Consider the following 16,888-nt stretch of genomic DNA (forward strand, 5'->3'; position numbering starts at 1 on the left):
ATGGTGCCAAATTCTGAAAAGTGCCTTTTCCTGCCGGTAGAGCACTTATCCCAGGCAAATTATATTACCAAAAGCCAATACTCAGTATTTATAAAGACCTTAGCAGAAATTCACTGGTATCTATAGGAAATGATCAAAGAAAATCTTGGTTTCAGATTCTCCAGTATATCAGCTTGTCAGGGTCTGTTTCCTTGAATCCACAAACTTAAACTCAATTGGGAAAAATCTCCCAACGAAAGGTTTATGTTGGTGTTATGCATTTACAGTTTTGGAGGGAAAAAGCCACCCTTGCATAATAACCACTTAATTTACATCTCCTCTTTCAGCTGATGTTTCTGACACCTCAGGACTAAATTGAGTGTGGGCTGTATCCAGTGTGTAGTGTTTGCTCACGCTAGTAAGCAGGCATTTTCAGACCCGCATCACAATGGCTATTTCCACAGACTCTTGGCAGTAAATTGCTTACACTTTAGGAACCCAACCTGCCTCCCAGGGAAGAGTTTACCTTATCTCGTTTTTTTTCAGCTGGAAAATCACTCTCAACAAATTCCTGAATGGAAGCTTTGTTGATGATTCTGAGGCCTTGTGTCTGTAGATGGACTGTGTAACTTCACCTACTATCATTCTCTTATTCTTTCACTACTTGAATGCATGGCTAAATCCCTCGACTAGAGCTCATGCTTCCTAATGGCAGGATTATTAGCAGGTGCTCAATTGATTGATTGATTGCTGTTGGTCAACATTTCCAGCAGCTTTAACTCCACTTGACTTGGGTGTGGCAGAAAGGGTGCTCAGAACTCATCATCTTTCTAGAGATTTTCGTTTTCCAAGCACAATCAACAAAAGTAGAATGTAAAATGTAACGTGGCTTTCTCTCTTTCTATTGTTTAAAGTCTTCAGATGTTGATGGTCTTAGAAGCTTTAGTCCCATGTTATCTACAAAAACTGAAGAGGCAGACATCACAAGTGGAGACAGTACCTGCAGCCCGAGAGGAGATTGCTGCCACAGCTGCTCTTGCAACATCCCTACAGGCCCTTTTATACAGTGTAGAGGTCCTCACCAGGTAATTCCATGGGCAGAAATAGCCCCAGCCTTAAACCATGTGTATCCACTTAAAAGATGAAGGGAAATTGTGGTGTCTAAAAATCTCTAAAACCCAGTCTTTATTTACAGATAACTACCCCAACTCAACCCTTTATGACTTAAAACTACAAATATTCTCTGAGTTGTTTGGATAAATAGTGCTCAGTATTCTGAATGATAGTAATAACAGTAATATTTTTTCTACCATGATTGGTAAACACACATTGCATACATCTGAGCTTCTCTATAGGTCTTAACCCAGAGGTAAACAAATTTTTGTAAAAGGGCAAATTTAGTTAATATGAAAATGCGATCCACATTTTGTTAGCTATGATAGTATTTTGAGACATGAAATGTCTGTAATTGCAGCTAAGCATTTTATTCTTTCACTGTTTATAAAGTTTTTTTTAAAATATAATTTCAGAAACTTATATAACAAGCTGCAGCATTTTATTTCAATGCTAGAATTAACAGATTCTCTGTGAGAAGAGACTAAGTAGTGCTGAGGCATAGGGTTGAGGCATTTCCTCTTCTAAGAGGAGATATCCCAGTGCTATGATGATGGCTTCGTGAAGGTCCTAGGAGGAAGGACATCCTAAGGGGAAATGTAGCACTTATATCCTTTCTTCTATACCTAGCTGATCACTTCACTGGCCCTTCCCTGCAACTAGAGAAAAGTAGTCAATTTTCCCCCAGGTGATACTTTAGTTATTTCTCCTCATAGTATGCAATGTTAGCACTTTCCTCCTTTCTATTCCCTTTTATAAGGATAAGTCAATTACCTTACCCAAACTGGCTTATCCAGAATTCCACGAAGAGTTATGCATAGAGCTCTGGCATTTAGAATTTTGTGGCTTTAAAACTCATAGTTAAACAACCTCATCCTGAGGCAGTTAAAATATCCCAGTGTATTTCATATTCTTTGGATGGAGTAGAAGACAAGCCTCATTGGTTGGTGGTGATTATTCACAATTCATTATTGTTACAAAAAGAAAGTAAAAATAATCCCCTTTCACTTTCACACTCCTATTTTCTTTATATCACGAAAACAGTAATTTAAACAATTCGGTATGTGGTAATCGTGTCCCTAGTTGGTGCAAACAGTGAAGCGCTCAGCTACTAACTGAAAGGTTCGTGGTTCAAACCCACCCAGAGGTGCCTCAGAAGAAAGGCCTGGTTATCTGCTTCCAGAAGATCAGAGCCATGAAAACCCTGTGGAGCATTTCTCCTCTGCACATATGGGGCTGCCATGAGTCATAATTGACTCAATGGCAACTGATTTGGTTTGGTTTTATAGGTAGTAACACATAAATAGGTATATTACAAGTATATTAGTTTTCTATTATTAAGTAACAAATTACCACAAACTTAGAGGCTTAAAACAAAACCCATTTATTATCTCACAGTTCTGTAGGCCAGAAGTCCCGGCAAGCTTGACTGGGTTCTCTGCTCAGAAGGCTGAAATCAAGGTGTTGGCCAGGCTGGGCTCTTACCTGAAGGTTCTGAGGAATAATCCACTTCCAGGCTTATTCAGGTTTTTAGCAGATTCCAGTTCCTTGCGGTGTAGGTATGAGGTCCCATTTCCGTGCTGGCTATAAGCTGGTAGCCACTCTCTGCTTTTAAAAACCACCTGCATTTCTTCTCACATGGCTCTATCTTCCAACCAGCAGTGACACTTCAAACCCTTCTCATTCTCTAAATCTGTCTGCTCCCAGCCAGAGAAAACTATCTGCTTTTAAAGGGGTGATATGATTAGACCATTATCTACCAAGATAATCTCCCTTTTGCCATATAATGTAACATAATCACTGGAATAACAACAATGGGTTAAGGGCTTGGAGGCTATCTTAAAATTTTGCTTTCTACAATAAGGAGCACAGGAAGAAAAGAGCTGGTATGATAGGTGAAATGTTACTTTCTAGTTACATTCCATATACAGATAATGAGCAACATAGAAGCAAGTTTTAAAAAGTACATAAAAGCAATTACTTTGAAAAACTACATTATCCCTTCCATGCCTTAGATGCTGATAGAGGGCAAAGTTTACCTAATATTTAAAGTAAATCTTGCAGATATTCAATAAGATGATATGAATCTATTATTAAGTATCTAAATTACTGACTCGTAGTAGATACTAATTTGTTCATTTCCTTGGGTAGCTTTAGATATAATTTTGACTAGGAGGATTTGATACCTATTCAGGAAAATAGACTGGTTGGTTATGATGTAGGTGATCAAAGTTGTAAGTACTCCCTTCCCTTTTACGTATTCCCTACAGTGGTTAACTGCCTGGTCCCGTAGAATTGAAGAGTGAGCTCTTCACTCTCACTTAATCAGTACAAACTTAGAAGTCTGATTTCATAAATGTCTTATTTAGAGAGTCATAGTTTATTACTCAGAACCAAGACGTGGAAGAATTTAAATCACACTGACCTTATAGACCTTTAGGAATCAACGTTCTCTTTAAAGTGTCTCTCAGAACAAAGACAGAAAAAGAGTATGAGAGACAAGACCAGAGCTAGAAGCCTGTCTTTTTAAGACCCTAAAACTTATAACTTCTGTGAGCTTCAGTAACTTGAGGATTTCATAAATGTTTTTTCCACTGCTGCTGTTATGGTGGTTATTGTCATTATTACAGGCCCATGACAGCCCCACAGATGAGCAGGTGTGACCAAGGTCATAAAGGAACCACCACAGCCAACCATACCATGTCGTCTGGGGTGAACACCAGGTAATTCACTGTGACTTACTCTTCTATGGCCTTTCAGTTTCTTACAACCTGAATTTCAGCTGTTGGGAATGAGAGGACTCTTAAACCCAGTCAATATTGAGTTTGAAAATCCCCAAAGAAAAGAAAAGAAGGGAGGAGTCTACTGTTACAAGAAGATACCACGGCACCTTTTGAAATTGTCAAAGAGAAATCCAAACCAACTTCATAAATTGGCCTTTGTGTTGGTTAGTCTGCTGGAGCACACTAGATATTCTCTGCCCCCTGGGTGGTCTATGTTTCAGTTGTCTCCAAGGAAAAAGCAACTGAAATAATAATAATCAGGTAGCGGCTTCTTATTCCCAAGGCAGTTATGTAGAGTCAACTTTCCTTTATCTGGACAGATTTGCTACAGACATTTTATCCAGAATTTGACTTACATCTGTGCTTGTTGATTTAATCTTGTTCCCTTGTTTTGGTGTAACTCAGATGCTGACTATACTAGCTAATTTTTACCTGCTTCGTTTGATTGTAGTAACCTTTAAATACCCCCAACGCATAAGAGTTTAATTAGCTTTCTCCTCCACAGAAAGTTTACTATAAAGAAACCTAAAATCAGCTTAAGAGAAAGTGCTCTTTTCCCCATTATGAAGTAGTTAGCAGGGAGGGCCATAAGGAAAAACTAAATAATTTTCCCCTGTCTCTAAAGCAGATTTTCAAATGTGTATCATGATTTATGTAAAGTTAATACTCTGCTCATCATATATACTCTACTCATATTAAAAATAAAACAAAAACAAATTCCAAACCCAACTAACAATTGCCTAGTGTGTTGGTTAATTTATACCTGTTACCTATATTAAGGAAACATTTTCTTAGAGTTTAAGTGATATTTAGGGGCTCCTCTAGGCACACTGGGCTACATGCAACCACTCAACAAATGGTGCTGGAGAAAAAGGACTTCTCAAGTCCTATTATCAACCAATCATAAAGCCTCGAGCGTTTTCAAGTCGGAAGAAAAGGCAGCCATGTTTCTTCCTCTTCTCACCTAAAACAGAGCACGCGGTATTAAAACTGTAACCTAGACTCACTTTACTTTCAAAGTTTTCAAAAATTTCCCTCTTTCTGGCCATATTCCATGAGTTTATACTTATTTTTGTATTTGTCTTTATACAAATGGTAAGGCAATGAAACAGCTTTCATAGGTAGACAAATGAAAGATTTTATATTTTAGGATTAATGTGTATATATTCATGACTGTATCAAAATGTAGAGCTGATTCAAAGGCTTTTTCACAAAATATCTAAAAGAAGCCCCACCAAAGGGAATCTATTCTTGCTCTGATAGTTAATACAGAATGTTTTTCTGACTCCCAGGTACCAGGAACAAGGAGCCAAACTGCACTTTATCAGGTACAGAAGGACTTGGCTTATTTCATACCAATTCTGACATCTCACAATGTTGCCTTTCTAATTTTTTTTTCTAAGCAGTAACTCCCCATTCCCCTTCCCCCAGTCCCTGATAACCACGATCATTCTTTTGAGCTGGTTTATGGTTCTGTCACATGGAATACTATTGCTGAGTAAACCCTCAGAAAGTGGCTAATGTAAAGACATTATGATCTGGTATGACAATCTCTTGTAGGCTGATAAACTTTATTCTTGGAGATGGGGTCCTCCTAGGCCCTTCCCTATTGATTCATTAACTCATTAGGACTCATATTTTTGTTCATTGTGATACCCTCCTCTCATAGTTGCGATACACATACTTTATCAGACCCCCAGTTAACCTTGTATAATTTCCCAGGGAAAACCTTCATTTACTGGAGGAAGGGCAAGGTCTTCCCAGAGAAGAACTGGATGAACGAATTGCTCGGGAGGAATTCAGAAGACCCCGAGAGTCCCTGCTGAATATCTGCACTGAATTCTATAAGCACTGTGGGCCAAGGCTGAAGATCTTGCAAAACCTGGCTGGGGAGCCGCGGGTCACTGCCCTGGAGCTGCTGGATGTGAAGTCCCACATGAGGTACCATCCTCACTGTCGCTGCTACTGAGTGTGGACACAGCTTGGGCCATGCTGAGTGTGTAGGGGTCCCTGGGATTAAAAACCTAGGATACTTAGAATGATGTACTTCCTGTGGCTTGGGATGCATCTATTACAGGACGGTCTGGGAAAGTGTACATTAAGTCCATCGAAGAGAAAAGGATGTCAGGGTGGCCAGGGAGAAAACGTTTTCAGGATAGAAAAGCACAGTCCATATAGTTGCCCCTCAATAAAAGAAAGTGAAAGGGAAATGTCAGTACCTGAATTCTTAGAAAACTAGCCTTCTTCCAAGTACTGTTTACTGCCCAGATTGTAATTTTCTCATGAATCCAATGTTTTCTCTGCATTATTGTCCATGAAGAATGCACTACAACCTTCCGCTTGAAGACACAGTCTGCTCCTGGACTACATAAGGGCTCAGTAGTGAGCCCTGCAAGGAAGTGAGCAATTTCAGCTCTTAGCCTCACCTTGCTTGGACCTGAGATCCCGTATACTCACTGTGCATGACAGCTTTCCAAAGTTTAAGAAAGGTGTCCTGGCAAAAATCCTGAACTGCAAGAGGCCAGTCATAATTATTTTTTAAATATTTACTGCTGGCATGCCATGAGAGGCCCCAGAACTGCATCTCTGTGCACTCTTCTTCCTGTGGAGCTGCCATCTCATTTGTTACTCAAATGATAAAGGCTGTGTTTGTGTTTCCAGATTCTTTAAAAGAACATGATTCCAGAGACGCTTCCATTCAGATTTGTAACAGTTTAATTCCATGAAAGGAAAATTTTATGAGTAATAAAATATTCACTTGGAAATTTTACCATGTTTATAAAATTAAAGGTTAAGTTCTGCTCTAGCCATTAAGTAATAATATTGCAATTTGGCATATCATGTCAATTTCCTGATTATTGATTTTTTTTCCTTAAAATCATCCTTTGAAAAAATTCAGACAGTATGTTATCCTCTAGGCTAATTTCACATTCTCTGATTATGTGGATACACACCCAGCAATGCCCTGGAAGACTCCAGAGCTTACCATGTGTTCACACTCCACAGTGTGCAGTATGGAAACGAACTTATTTCCCACTGAGAACTTCTGCCCCTAACCAGGAGACTTCAGGGAAAGGGGAGGAAAGTTTGGAGTATTAAGGTCCTATTGCCATAGCAACCCAGTGTCTATTCAGTTCTTGTTTTTCCTTCTCTATTCATCATCTCTCACCAGCCTAAGTAATTTTGTGAACAGAGAAGCATCACGTTCCCAAAGTCAGAATACCACCACCCACCGTCATCTAGTGGGAGAAAGGGAAAAAGATTCCTAACAGTTGGGTTCCAAAGAAAGCACCAGCATGAGCAAAATCTCTCATTGGTTAGTAAATCTCTTACAACTTGACTATCTGTATCCAAACTCCTACTCCTTAGGGAAGGATCCCTGGTGGCGCAGTGGTTAAAGCCCTCTGCTGCTAACTGAAAGATCAGTGGTTTGAACCCACCAGCCACTCCACAGGAGAAAGATGTGGTTGTTTGCTTCCCTAAAGATTACAGCCTCGGAAACCCTATGGGACACATCTACCCTGTCCTATAGGGTCGCTAATAGTCAGAATCCACTGGCTGCACTGGTACTCCTTAGAGGATAGTGTAAGTGAGAGGCCTGTAGTGCCCTCTAGAGGCCAAGCCTTATTAAATGTTAAACGAGCTATAATTTTAAGTGATTATAGCTGGCATACATCTAGGGCACAACAGATATTAATGCTAATGAGAATAATCCAAACACAAATACGGTGTTAGATACTGAAGATGTAAACAATAATAAAATAAAATCCTGGCCCTCAGGAGGTTCATAGTCTAATGCAGGAGGCAGACGTAAGAAAATAACTATAATGCAATATTGCAAGTACTATAATCAGATGTATGTATTTATATATTTATCATTCTACATTTGAGGCAACTCAGAAAAATTATATGATACAAAGGGATAAAATATACAAATAATAGAGTCAGAACAATGTGGAAAATGAGCAGGTAAACAATGCTTGTGATAAGATTAGCACAGGAGATTGATATGATTCAATCATACTAGATGCTATACATGGATTATTGACAGTGAGCTCCTAAGTTATAAATGTAATGAGGGGGAAATGATCAATTACAAAATAATAGTGTCAGTAAAATAAAAACAACTAGTTGATTAGTGAATTATTGCTTTCTTTAAAATATGAAGCAAGAAATGTCTCCTTGTTGGTGTTTGTTAAGAGGAAAGAGTGATTGATGTGATGAATAACATCCTCAAAAACACTGCCATAGTAGATACATGTGCCAGTGTCATATGGCTGGATGCCTTTATTATAGGAAGTTGACATAACGTCATAATATAATTCAGCAGAAGCACCTATCTGGAGCTAGGATAATGTCATTCAAGAGCACAGTTATTTCTAGGCCTGAATCTGTAGGACAGTGGGCAAAATTTTTGCTGTCCAATGAATATTTAGAGTATATGCCTCTCATACAGTTTCTCACACAAGCTTTTGATAAAGACAGGCAGGGCTGCCATGTTCTCTGGCCTGAGATATTCTGTGTTGATGAGTAGGGGCAGATCCATATGCTTTGACCCTCTACCTAGCAAAGGTTATAAATTTCCCTCATAAATTAAGTGGACACTTGGATATATGTAGAAGTCAGAACTAAATGTATAAATTTAGGAATTCTGGGCATATAGGTAGTATTTAAAGTTTTAAGAATGGATAATATCACCCAAGGAGGGAGGGCTTATAAATAAATGGAATAATATAAAAGATATATTTGCAAGAGGAATTTGATCCAAGCCAAAGAACCGAGAAGCAGGGTTGAGGCAATCTGTACTCCTGCCTTTGCAGAATATATGGTTGACTGCCATGCTCTCGGGGAACATATTCTTACTTAGATAGAGTCTCTACCCTAAAGATATGTATTGCCTCATTTGCCCAACTCACAGTTGCCAAAGCAGAATAGTAGAATCTGCAAATTTCTCCTCCTCTCTCTCTCTCTCTCTCAGTGGGAAAACCTTTGTGTTCTCATTGGGAAAGAACCATAGAAATGTTTATTTACCAAGAGATTATTCATGTGATGGACCAATAAAGACTGTATTGAAAGGAAAATTGTGATTTATGCTCAGAGCAAATTCATTTTGTAACATGAACAGGAGTAGATAAATGCAGGTAGTAATCCATAAAATGACTCTTAAATTCAGCTCTAAGTATTGTTTTCAAGCTTAAAATAGATTGATCATTTCTCAAGCATTCCTCAATGTTATCTATAAAATAGTTTTAATAAAAGAAAAGAAATATGTGCACATAGATAGATTTTTATCTGCCATACAAGCAACCAGAAGTGTAAAGAATTATATTTGTATTTCATATTTATGGGTAAGATAAATAAAATAATGCACTAGCTGGTTAAAATGATTTCTTTAAAGCATGCGCAGTTTCCAGAAGCATGATGTGAATTTTCAGTCTGGAGAGAAGGCAGCAGTAGGGGTGAAGAGATAGTAACTATTTCTTGATAGTGAAGGGTTGCCAACAAGGAGATGGATTTATGCTTCCAAAATCAGGCCCAGTAGGAAGAAATTAGGGTGAAGTTAAGGACTTAATATGAGGAGAGCTTTTCACAGTGTGGACTTCCAAAGATGGAGTGAGCTGCCTTGAGTGGTAGTGAATTTTTCATCCATGGAACCAGTCAGATGAGGCAGTTGTAGAGAAAACTAATCAGAGAGGCAATGGGTTGGCTGTGGTTTCTAAAATGGAGTGCCTGTCAAAATCACCTGGGGATCTCTTAAACTATAGATCTTTTCAAGCATTTATCCTGCCTCTCCTGTCTCTTAGAGTAATCAAATGGAAGTTGCTCTTTATTAAAGTGCTACAGTTAATACGTGAGAAAAGGAATGATACAAGATTATCCTTGTACTACTCCCAATGAAGTAATGGACCTACGCAATGATCACCAGTAGTAACTAACATCATAAAAGGAGGGACAACTAGGAATTGTGTGCATCCTGGTGGAAGTACATACCCCTGCCGTGAAGTATTCTTGTCTAACATCAAACCTGAATCTGTTCTAGTCTCTAGACTAACCACCAACTGAATTAAATATGGGGGCAGTGGGACATGTAAAATGACCCCATGGAGAGGCAATCAGCGAAATCCAGACTGTGGGAAGTGCTACAGACAAACAGCTAACTTCGTAAACAAATAAATTATAAGAAAGAAAAAAACAGCACAAGAGGGGAGAACCTATAAATTAAAAGAGACTTAAGAGATTATTCACAATAGCTAAAAGGTGGAAACAAAGCACGTGTCCATCAACAGATAAATGGATAAACAAAATATGGTATATAAATGGAATATTGTTCAGCTGAAGTCCACCTTTCAGCCAAAGATTAGACAGGCCTTATAAAACAAACATTAACACACGTGAGGAATGTACTTCTTAGTTCAGTCCAGTATATGAGACCAAAAGGGCAAGACTTGCCCGAAAGCAAAGATGAGAAGGCAGGAAGGGACAGGAAAACGGGATGAATGGACACAGGGAACTTGGAGTATAAAGGGAAAAGGGGATAGGGCTGACACATTGTGGGAATTGCAACCAATGTCACAAAACAATTTGTGTATAAATTTATGAATGAGACACTAATTTGCACTGTAAACTTTCACCTAAAGCACAATAAAATTTAAAAAAATTATGAGAGAATGTGATTGATATGTTTAAAATGACAAACTAAAAAGTAGCTGCTGAGGCTGCTTACGTACAACAAAACACCTCATGGGATTTGGTTCCTTGGTTTGGAGGTTTAGGGTGATGGTTTCATGGGACATCCCAGTTAACTGGCCTAATAATGTGTTTAGTGCTTCTAGTCTACCTTCTAGTTCATTGTGTAGTGCCTGGGGTCTTGAAAGCTTGCAACTGACCATCCAAGGCACAATTGATCTCTGTTCGCCTGGAGCAACAGAGAAAGAAGGACAGTCAGGAGTGGAAGGAGAAAATAGAATATGTGGTTAATTGCCTCCAGGAACAACTGCCTCCTTTGCTATGAGACCAGAAGAACTGAATGGTGCCCAACTACCGTTACTGAACATTTTGATCAAAGATTCTATAGAAGAATCCTGATCAAAAGGGGAAAAATGCAAAATAGAATTTCAAATTCTCATGGAATCCAGCCTTTCTGGAGCCACGGAGGCTGGATGAACCCCTGAAACTACTGCCCTAAGATAATCTTAAAACCTTCAACCAAAAATATCCCCTGAAGTCTTCTTAAAATCAAACAATAGTTTAGCTTAACTAAAGAATGTCTGCCTTGAGCATTACGGTTTTTTAAGATCTATCTATAAGGTGCACCTGACCTAAGCCATGGTATTTTCAATTGCCTCATGTGCATGTGAAAGCTGGACAATGAATAAGGAGGACTGAAGAATTGATGCCTTTGAATTAAGGTGCTGGTGAAGAGTATTGACTATACATACCATGGACTGCCAGAAGAACCAACAAATCTGTCTTGGAAGAAGTACAGCCAGAATGCTCCTTAGAAGCAAGGATGGTGAGACTTCGTCTCATGTACTTTGGACATGTTATCAGGAGGGACCAGTCCCTGGAGAAGGACATCATGCTTGGTAAAGTAGAAAGTCAGTGGAAAAGAAGAAGACCCTCAACAAGATGATTGACACAGTGGCTGCAGCAATGGGCTCAAACATAGCAACGATTGTGAGGACGGCACAGGACTAGGCAGTGTTTCATTCTGTTATACATAGGGTCAGTATAAGTCAGAACCGACTCGACGGCACCTAACCACAACAACATAGGGGATCAAATGGACAATAGCAACTTGAAATATTAGATAGAAAAGTCAGGGGGCAGTGAGTTTATGCTAATAAGTGAGGAACAACTAAGAAAAGGAGGGTGAGAATGGTTGCTCAGCTTGAAGAATGTAATCGCTGTAACTGAATTGTACATGTAGAAACCTGAACTGGTGTATGTTTTTGCTGATTATATTCTCAACAAACAAAAATAAAATAATTTTTTTTAATTATGAGACAACGTGGGAATTTTGAAAACTGTCAGGGTGTCTGACTATTAAAAATGGAATTGTCCTTAATTTGTTAGATGTTATAATGACGTTGTGGTTAATTTTTTTAAGAGTGCTTATTTTTAGAGACACATACTGAAATATGTATGGATAAAATGATATGATGCTTGAGATTTACTTCAATACAGTCCAGGCTAGGGGGTAGGAGGAGTAATAGGGGGTATAGATGCAACAAGATTGGCCATGAGTTGGTAATTTTGAAGCTGGGTGATGGGTACACAGTGGGCTCATCTCTACCTTTGCATAGATTTGAAGTTTTCCAAAGTAAAAGTTAAAAAATACAGTTTTCTAGGCCTAATACTTGGAGATTCATATTGGGGTGGAGCCTGGGAAACTTTATTTTTTAGTTTTATTTTTAAGCTAGATTTTTAAAGTAATTCCCAACAGTCAGTCAGAGGCCCCACATGTGGAACACCATAAGTTCACTTTCAACACTGAAATTCCATGACTCTAAGAAGTTTATCTTTAGGGCTTTTATAAGGCAAACTTGCTTCAAAAAATAGAAAAGCCAATTTCTAAGATCCCTTTATCTTATACCTCTGCCTTTCTTTGTTATAAAAGAAAACCTGAAAACCCTCAGTATATGGATGCTTCTTCCTGACATACCATCACACGTGCACTCCTAGGGATCCTTAGACCTATCAATTTCCACTTCCATAGGATCCTTTAGATGCCTGGCTAAACATATACTGACTGATTCAAGCCATAGATTCAAATAATAGGTGATAGTACCTCAATATGTTACCCATTTTAAAGAAATTTGTTTTCAAAGGAATTTCCAAGACCTTAACAAAGAATATGTACATTTCAGCACTGTGATAAGTCTGTAGTATGTTTTTTTTAGAATATAAGGCTTTTTTGGGGAAAAAATCTAACTGAAGTCATATAGCATAACAAAAACCCATTGCTGTCGATTCCAACTCATAGCGTAGATGAATGATAATCCCATAAGTGGGTCCACCTGCCTCTTAACGTCATCTTCTATACATCCTGCATCTATTCAGTGGTATTTGACGGCGAGTCATTTTATAATTTTAAAATGCTTTCTGATTCACCCCAAATATGATTAAATTTGCTTTATGACTATGTGTTTTATTGCATTGATATTATTTGGAAATTGGTGATCTGTGTCTAGCTTTGAAGATCGCTTAGGTAACCAACTCTTACATTTACCAGAAAATTCATTTGCCCAATCAGTCTTGTGGCCAATTCTCTTCAGAAAATCTCACACTTAGGACACAGAGCATGGACGTGGATCTGGGGACTGGGAGCCTGGGCTAGCCGTGGAGGAGGCACTGCTTTCCTTCTGGCAGTGCCTGTGGGGAACTGAGCTGGGAAATCTGAGAAATAGAGACAACCAAAACCAAAGCCTTCCAGACATTCAAACTGGGTCAATTATATGAAGACTCTTAGCTGAGCAGGAGGATCCACATGTAAGACAACTGAAGAGCAGGAGGCTTTGAAGGAAAGAATTGGAAATAGTGTTTGAAGGACTCCCTGAGCTGCAATATCAACCAGTATCACTTTTTGTAGGGTACCTTTGACCTTGACTGTGGGCACTGAGGGAGCTATGAAGCCACCATGCTTACTTGGACATTTGGATTAGTGATTTTATTGTACATTAAAGTTTAGTTTCTCTTTTATATACATATATGTGTATATATGTATCTTTTACGTATATATGTACATGTCCAGAAGTGACACTCTCTAGATATGTTTGGCCTATCCTTAATCCCTCTGGATTTTAGTTTCCTCATAAAATGCTCTCTCACATTTATCCTCTGGAACGTTCTATGATTCTCTGTTAATATGCATGTGCAGGTATCAATGTATTGGTATACACGAGAAGAGGTGAAGGATGGAGGGTGTTGAGAAGAATGTTCTTAGTTTAGAGAGTTGATGGAAGAAGGGTGATTAGCATGATGATGTATGGGAAACTCACATTGTGGCGTTCCAAGCTACTGCTTACAAAAAAAAAAAAAATCATTTTAGGTTGGCAGAAATTGCACACTCCCTTCTGAAGCTGGCACCCTATGACACCCAGACAATGGAGAGCCGTGGGCTCCGTCGCTACATCATGGAGATGCTACCCATTACCGACTGGACAGCAGAGGCAGTGAGGCCAGCACTTATCCTCATTTTAAAGAGATTGGATAGAATGTTCAACAAAATTCATAAGATGCCTACTTTGAGGTGAGGAAGCCTCCTGCTCAGCTGTTGATATTGCAAGCCTCAAAGTTCGGGTTTGTCACTTTTTTAAAATGTTGGATCAATCTGGTGTTGAATGAATGATTTGAAAGTTTTCCATTGGTACATGCACATAGCTAATAAGGTGCATGAATGCATAAGTGCCAGGTTCTACATTTTGAGGAAATAACATTTTCTTTAAAAATACATGCGTTCATCTTGAAAAATCTATTCATTTCTCAGCTGTCATGTTCCTCATGTGAAGTGCAGAAGAGATTCAATGAGTCCCCTTCAATTCTTTTTGAAGAAAGGCAGAATATGCCTTATGTACAAAACAATTAAAGAGAGAGAAAAATGCATTTGGTGTTCAGAATATAGTGTACTTAACATAGTATTTTAGGTACCAGTTTAGAGAAGTGGCCAAGCTTTATGATAATAAGCTAAGCAGAGGTGAAAAAGGTCCCAGGATTGATAACTAATACCTACTTTTCATCTTTATTTCAGGGTGGTAGTAAATGAACACTATTACCACTGGATCTCTATTCAGTGGCCCGAGAAATATCTGTTGGTAGGCTTCTATGGACAGATATCTCTGAACCAGTCTACCTGGAGATCTGACCCCAATTTGGAAACATATAGCCAAAGTGAGCAGATAAATTGATAAATGCTGGTAATCCCATTAACTCAGAAATTCCAAGTTTTGATTAGTGAGAATATTTTCTGTTCTTTTAAACTAAAACTAAAATTAGTTCTTTCCCAAGAATTTGTAGCACTTGGTGCTCGATTTGTCAAAACTTTTTCAGGTTTTAGCCTGTGCTCTTCTTCATCTATGGAGCCATCAGGAGTCATTGAATTTATTAAAAAAACATGAAAGATTTCATTCTGATGATGGTTTGTTCTTATATTCTTTTATACTATTGTTCCCAATGCCTGTACATTATTCCATGGTTATTTATTTCAGTGGCATGGAAATGCCTTTTCTTAAGACATTTCTATTTTCTTTAGTAATCCCAGTAGAATATTTGTGTCATTGGGAAATGCCCAAAGACTTGTAGGAATGAATTGGTTCACAAGGATATGTCAAAACCAGTTATTTTCCTTAAATAACTTTATATCTAAATTGAGCATCTCCACAGACTGACCCATTTGTCATACAATTAAGCCCATTATAAAGAACATCATCAGATATCAGGATTAAATGCATAAAGTTGATCAGTTGTAGATAATTTTCTTGGGATGCATGCTGTAAATTTGGAGTTGGCCTGGATTTAATGTCTCCAGGTGATCTCAATTCACCAAGAGAAATGCTGACCAAGCCTGACCTGTGGATTATTACTTGGGTGCCTTGGGCACCAGAGATGTCAATATATCCTCATTTATGAATACGTTTCCATTTCATCACTGCAGATATTTCATTTTGTAGGAAATATAAACTTTGAAACTGTTTCCAGGACAATATATGGAAACAGTGTTGATATCATCAAAGCTGAACCTGTTTATTTCAGGAAAGAAACCTTCAGTACTGGGATAATTACAAACTGGATTAACTTTTATTTCTGAAAATCCCATATTTACCTAATTGGGTTACGTATATCAACATCTATACTAACATAGAAAATAGCCAAAAAATATCATTTCTTAGAAGTCAAGAAAGAACGCCTTTTAAATAGACTATTTTCTTCTGATCATTTTGGCAGGAGTTAAGCCGTAAATCTAATTAGTAGTAGTCTGGTATAAAAGCTGATGGGATCCAGTGTAGTCTGATACATAGATTTCAGAAATGCAGCCCATGTTCAGATCAGTTCTACTGTGAATAATTATCCCTGTGGTGGGTTTTCTAAAATGGCAGTCTTAGGACTCTGTCTCAGAGCTAAAACCAGGGAACTTAAAATGCAACCCATTCATCATCTCTGTTTTTTTCTTCATAGATTTTGTCTCATTAGTTGAGTGGGGCAGGAGTGCCTCTGCTACGTGTTTTCAGTATCTTCTTCCCCTCCCAGTGTGCTCTGTACTTTTGGAACAGCATGGGTAAACTTCATCCTGTGTGAAGTACTTTGTTGTCTCAGACACCCATCCTGTCTTAGACGGCATCAGAATCACTGTCTCATTCACTTGTTTCAGACAGTCTCCAGAAGGAAGTCAAGCCGCTAACGGCTCCTATATTGTATTCCAGGCGACAGGTTGAGTGGGAGCCTGCCAGCAATTTGATTGAAGGGGTTTGTTTGACACTTCAGAGGCAGCCAATCATATCCTTCCTGCCTCACCTTAGGTCACTGATCAATGTCTGTGTCAATCTGGTGAGTAGCCAAGAGGCAATCTTATAAAACTTTGCAAAACTTAACTCTGCTATTGACTTCTCTGGACTGAAGATTTACAGGTCAACTACTTTGTGCCCCTACCTACCCGTGAAAACAGATGGCTCAGGTGATACTGAAAATAGTGAGGTACATTTCAAGGTGGTGCGTGGGGAGATACAGGGGCCCCTCCCTACACAGATGGGATTTTGATGTACTGCTTCCCATGCACTACTTTGACAATTCACCTCTTCAAATTGCGCTGAGAGTTGAGGGCTGCCAGTTGGAGAGTGGGGTGGTGGAGACTGCACAATTGGCTAGAAGGTGAGGTAGCCTGGTGGGTGGAGGAGGGAAGTTAAAATGCAAAGTTTTTTTTTTTTTTTTAGTGCAAAATGAAACCATGAGTTGGCCAGTCTAGGATTTAAGTAAAGAAAAAACAATTTACCATTTAAGTAATATCTAGAGTCTGGTCC

At 38.7% G+C, this 16,888-nt stretch overlaps 1 protein-coding gene across 1 annotated transcript in view; it reads left to right on the forward strand.

Moving 5' to 3' along the window:
• The window catches only part of UNC80 (unc-80 homolog, NALCN channel complex subunit), a 212,710-nt gene that overhangs the window by 168,383 nt on the left and 27,439 nt on the right, over nt 1-16,888 (forward strand). The window contains exons 46-51 of the mRNA XM_004376376.3: nt 894-1,064; nt 3,723-3,815; nt 5,168-5,203; nt 5,598-5,816; nt 13,927-14,127; nt 16,295-16,418. Coding sequence (XP_004376433.1) covers nt 894-1,064; nt 3,723-3,815; nt 5,168-5,203; nt 5,598-5,816; nt 13,927-14,127; nt 16,295-16,418 — 844 coding nt within the window. The remainder of the gene's footprint in view (nt 1-893; nt 1,065-3,722; nt 3,816-5,167; nt 5,204-5,597; nt 5,817-13,926; nt 14,128-16,294; nt 16,419-16,888) is intronic.

This window comes from Trichechus manatus, unplaced genomic scaffold (genome assembly GCF_000243295.1).
Source record: "Trichechus manatus latirostris isolate Lorelei unplaced genomic scaffold, TriManLat1.0 scaffold00041, whole genome shotgun sequence".
NCBI classification, from domain to species: domain Eukaryota; kingdom Metazoa; phylum Chordata; class Mammalia; order Sirenia; family Trichechidae; genus Trichechus; species Trichechus manatus.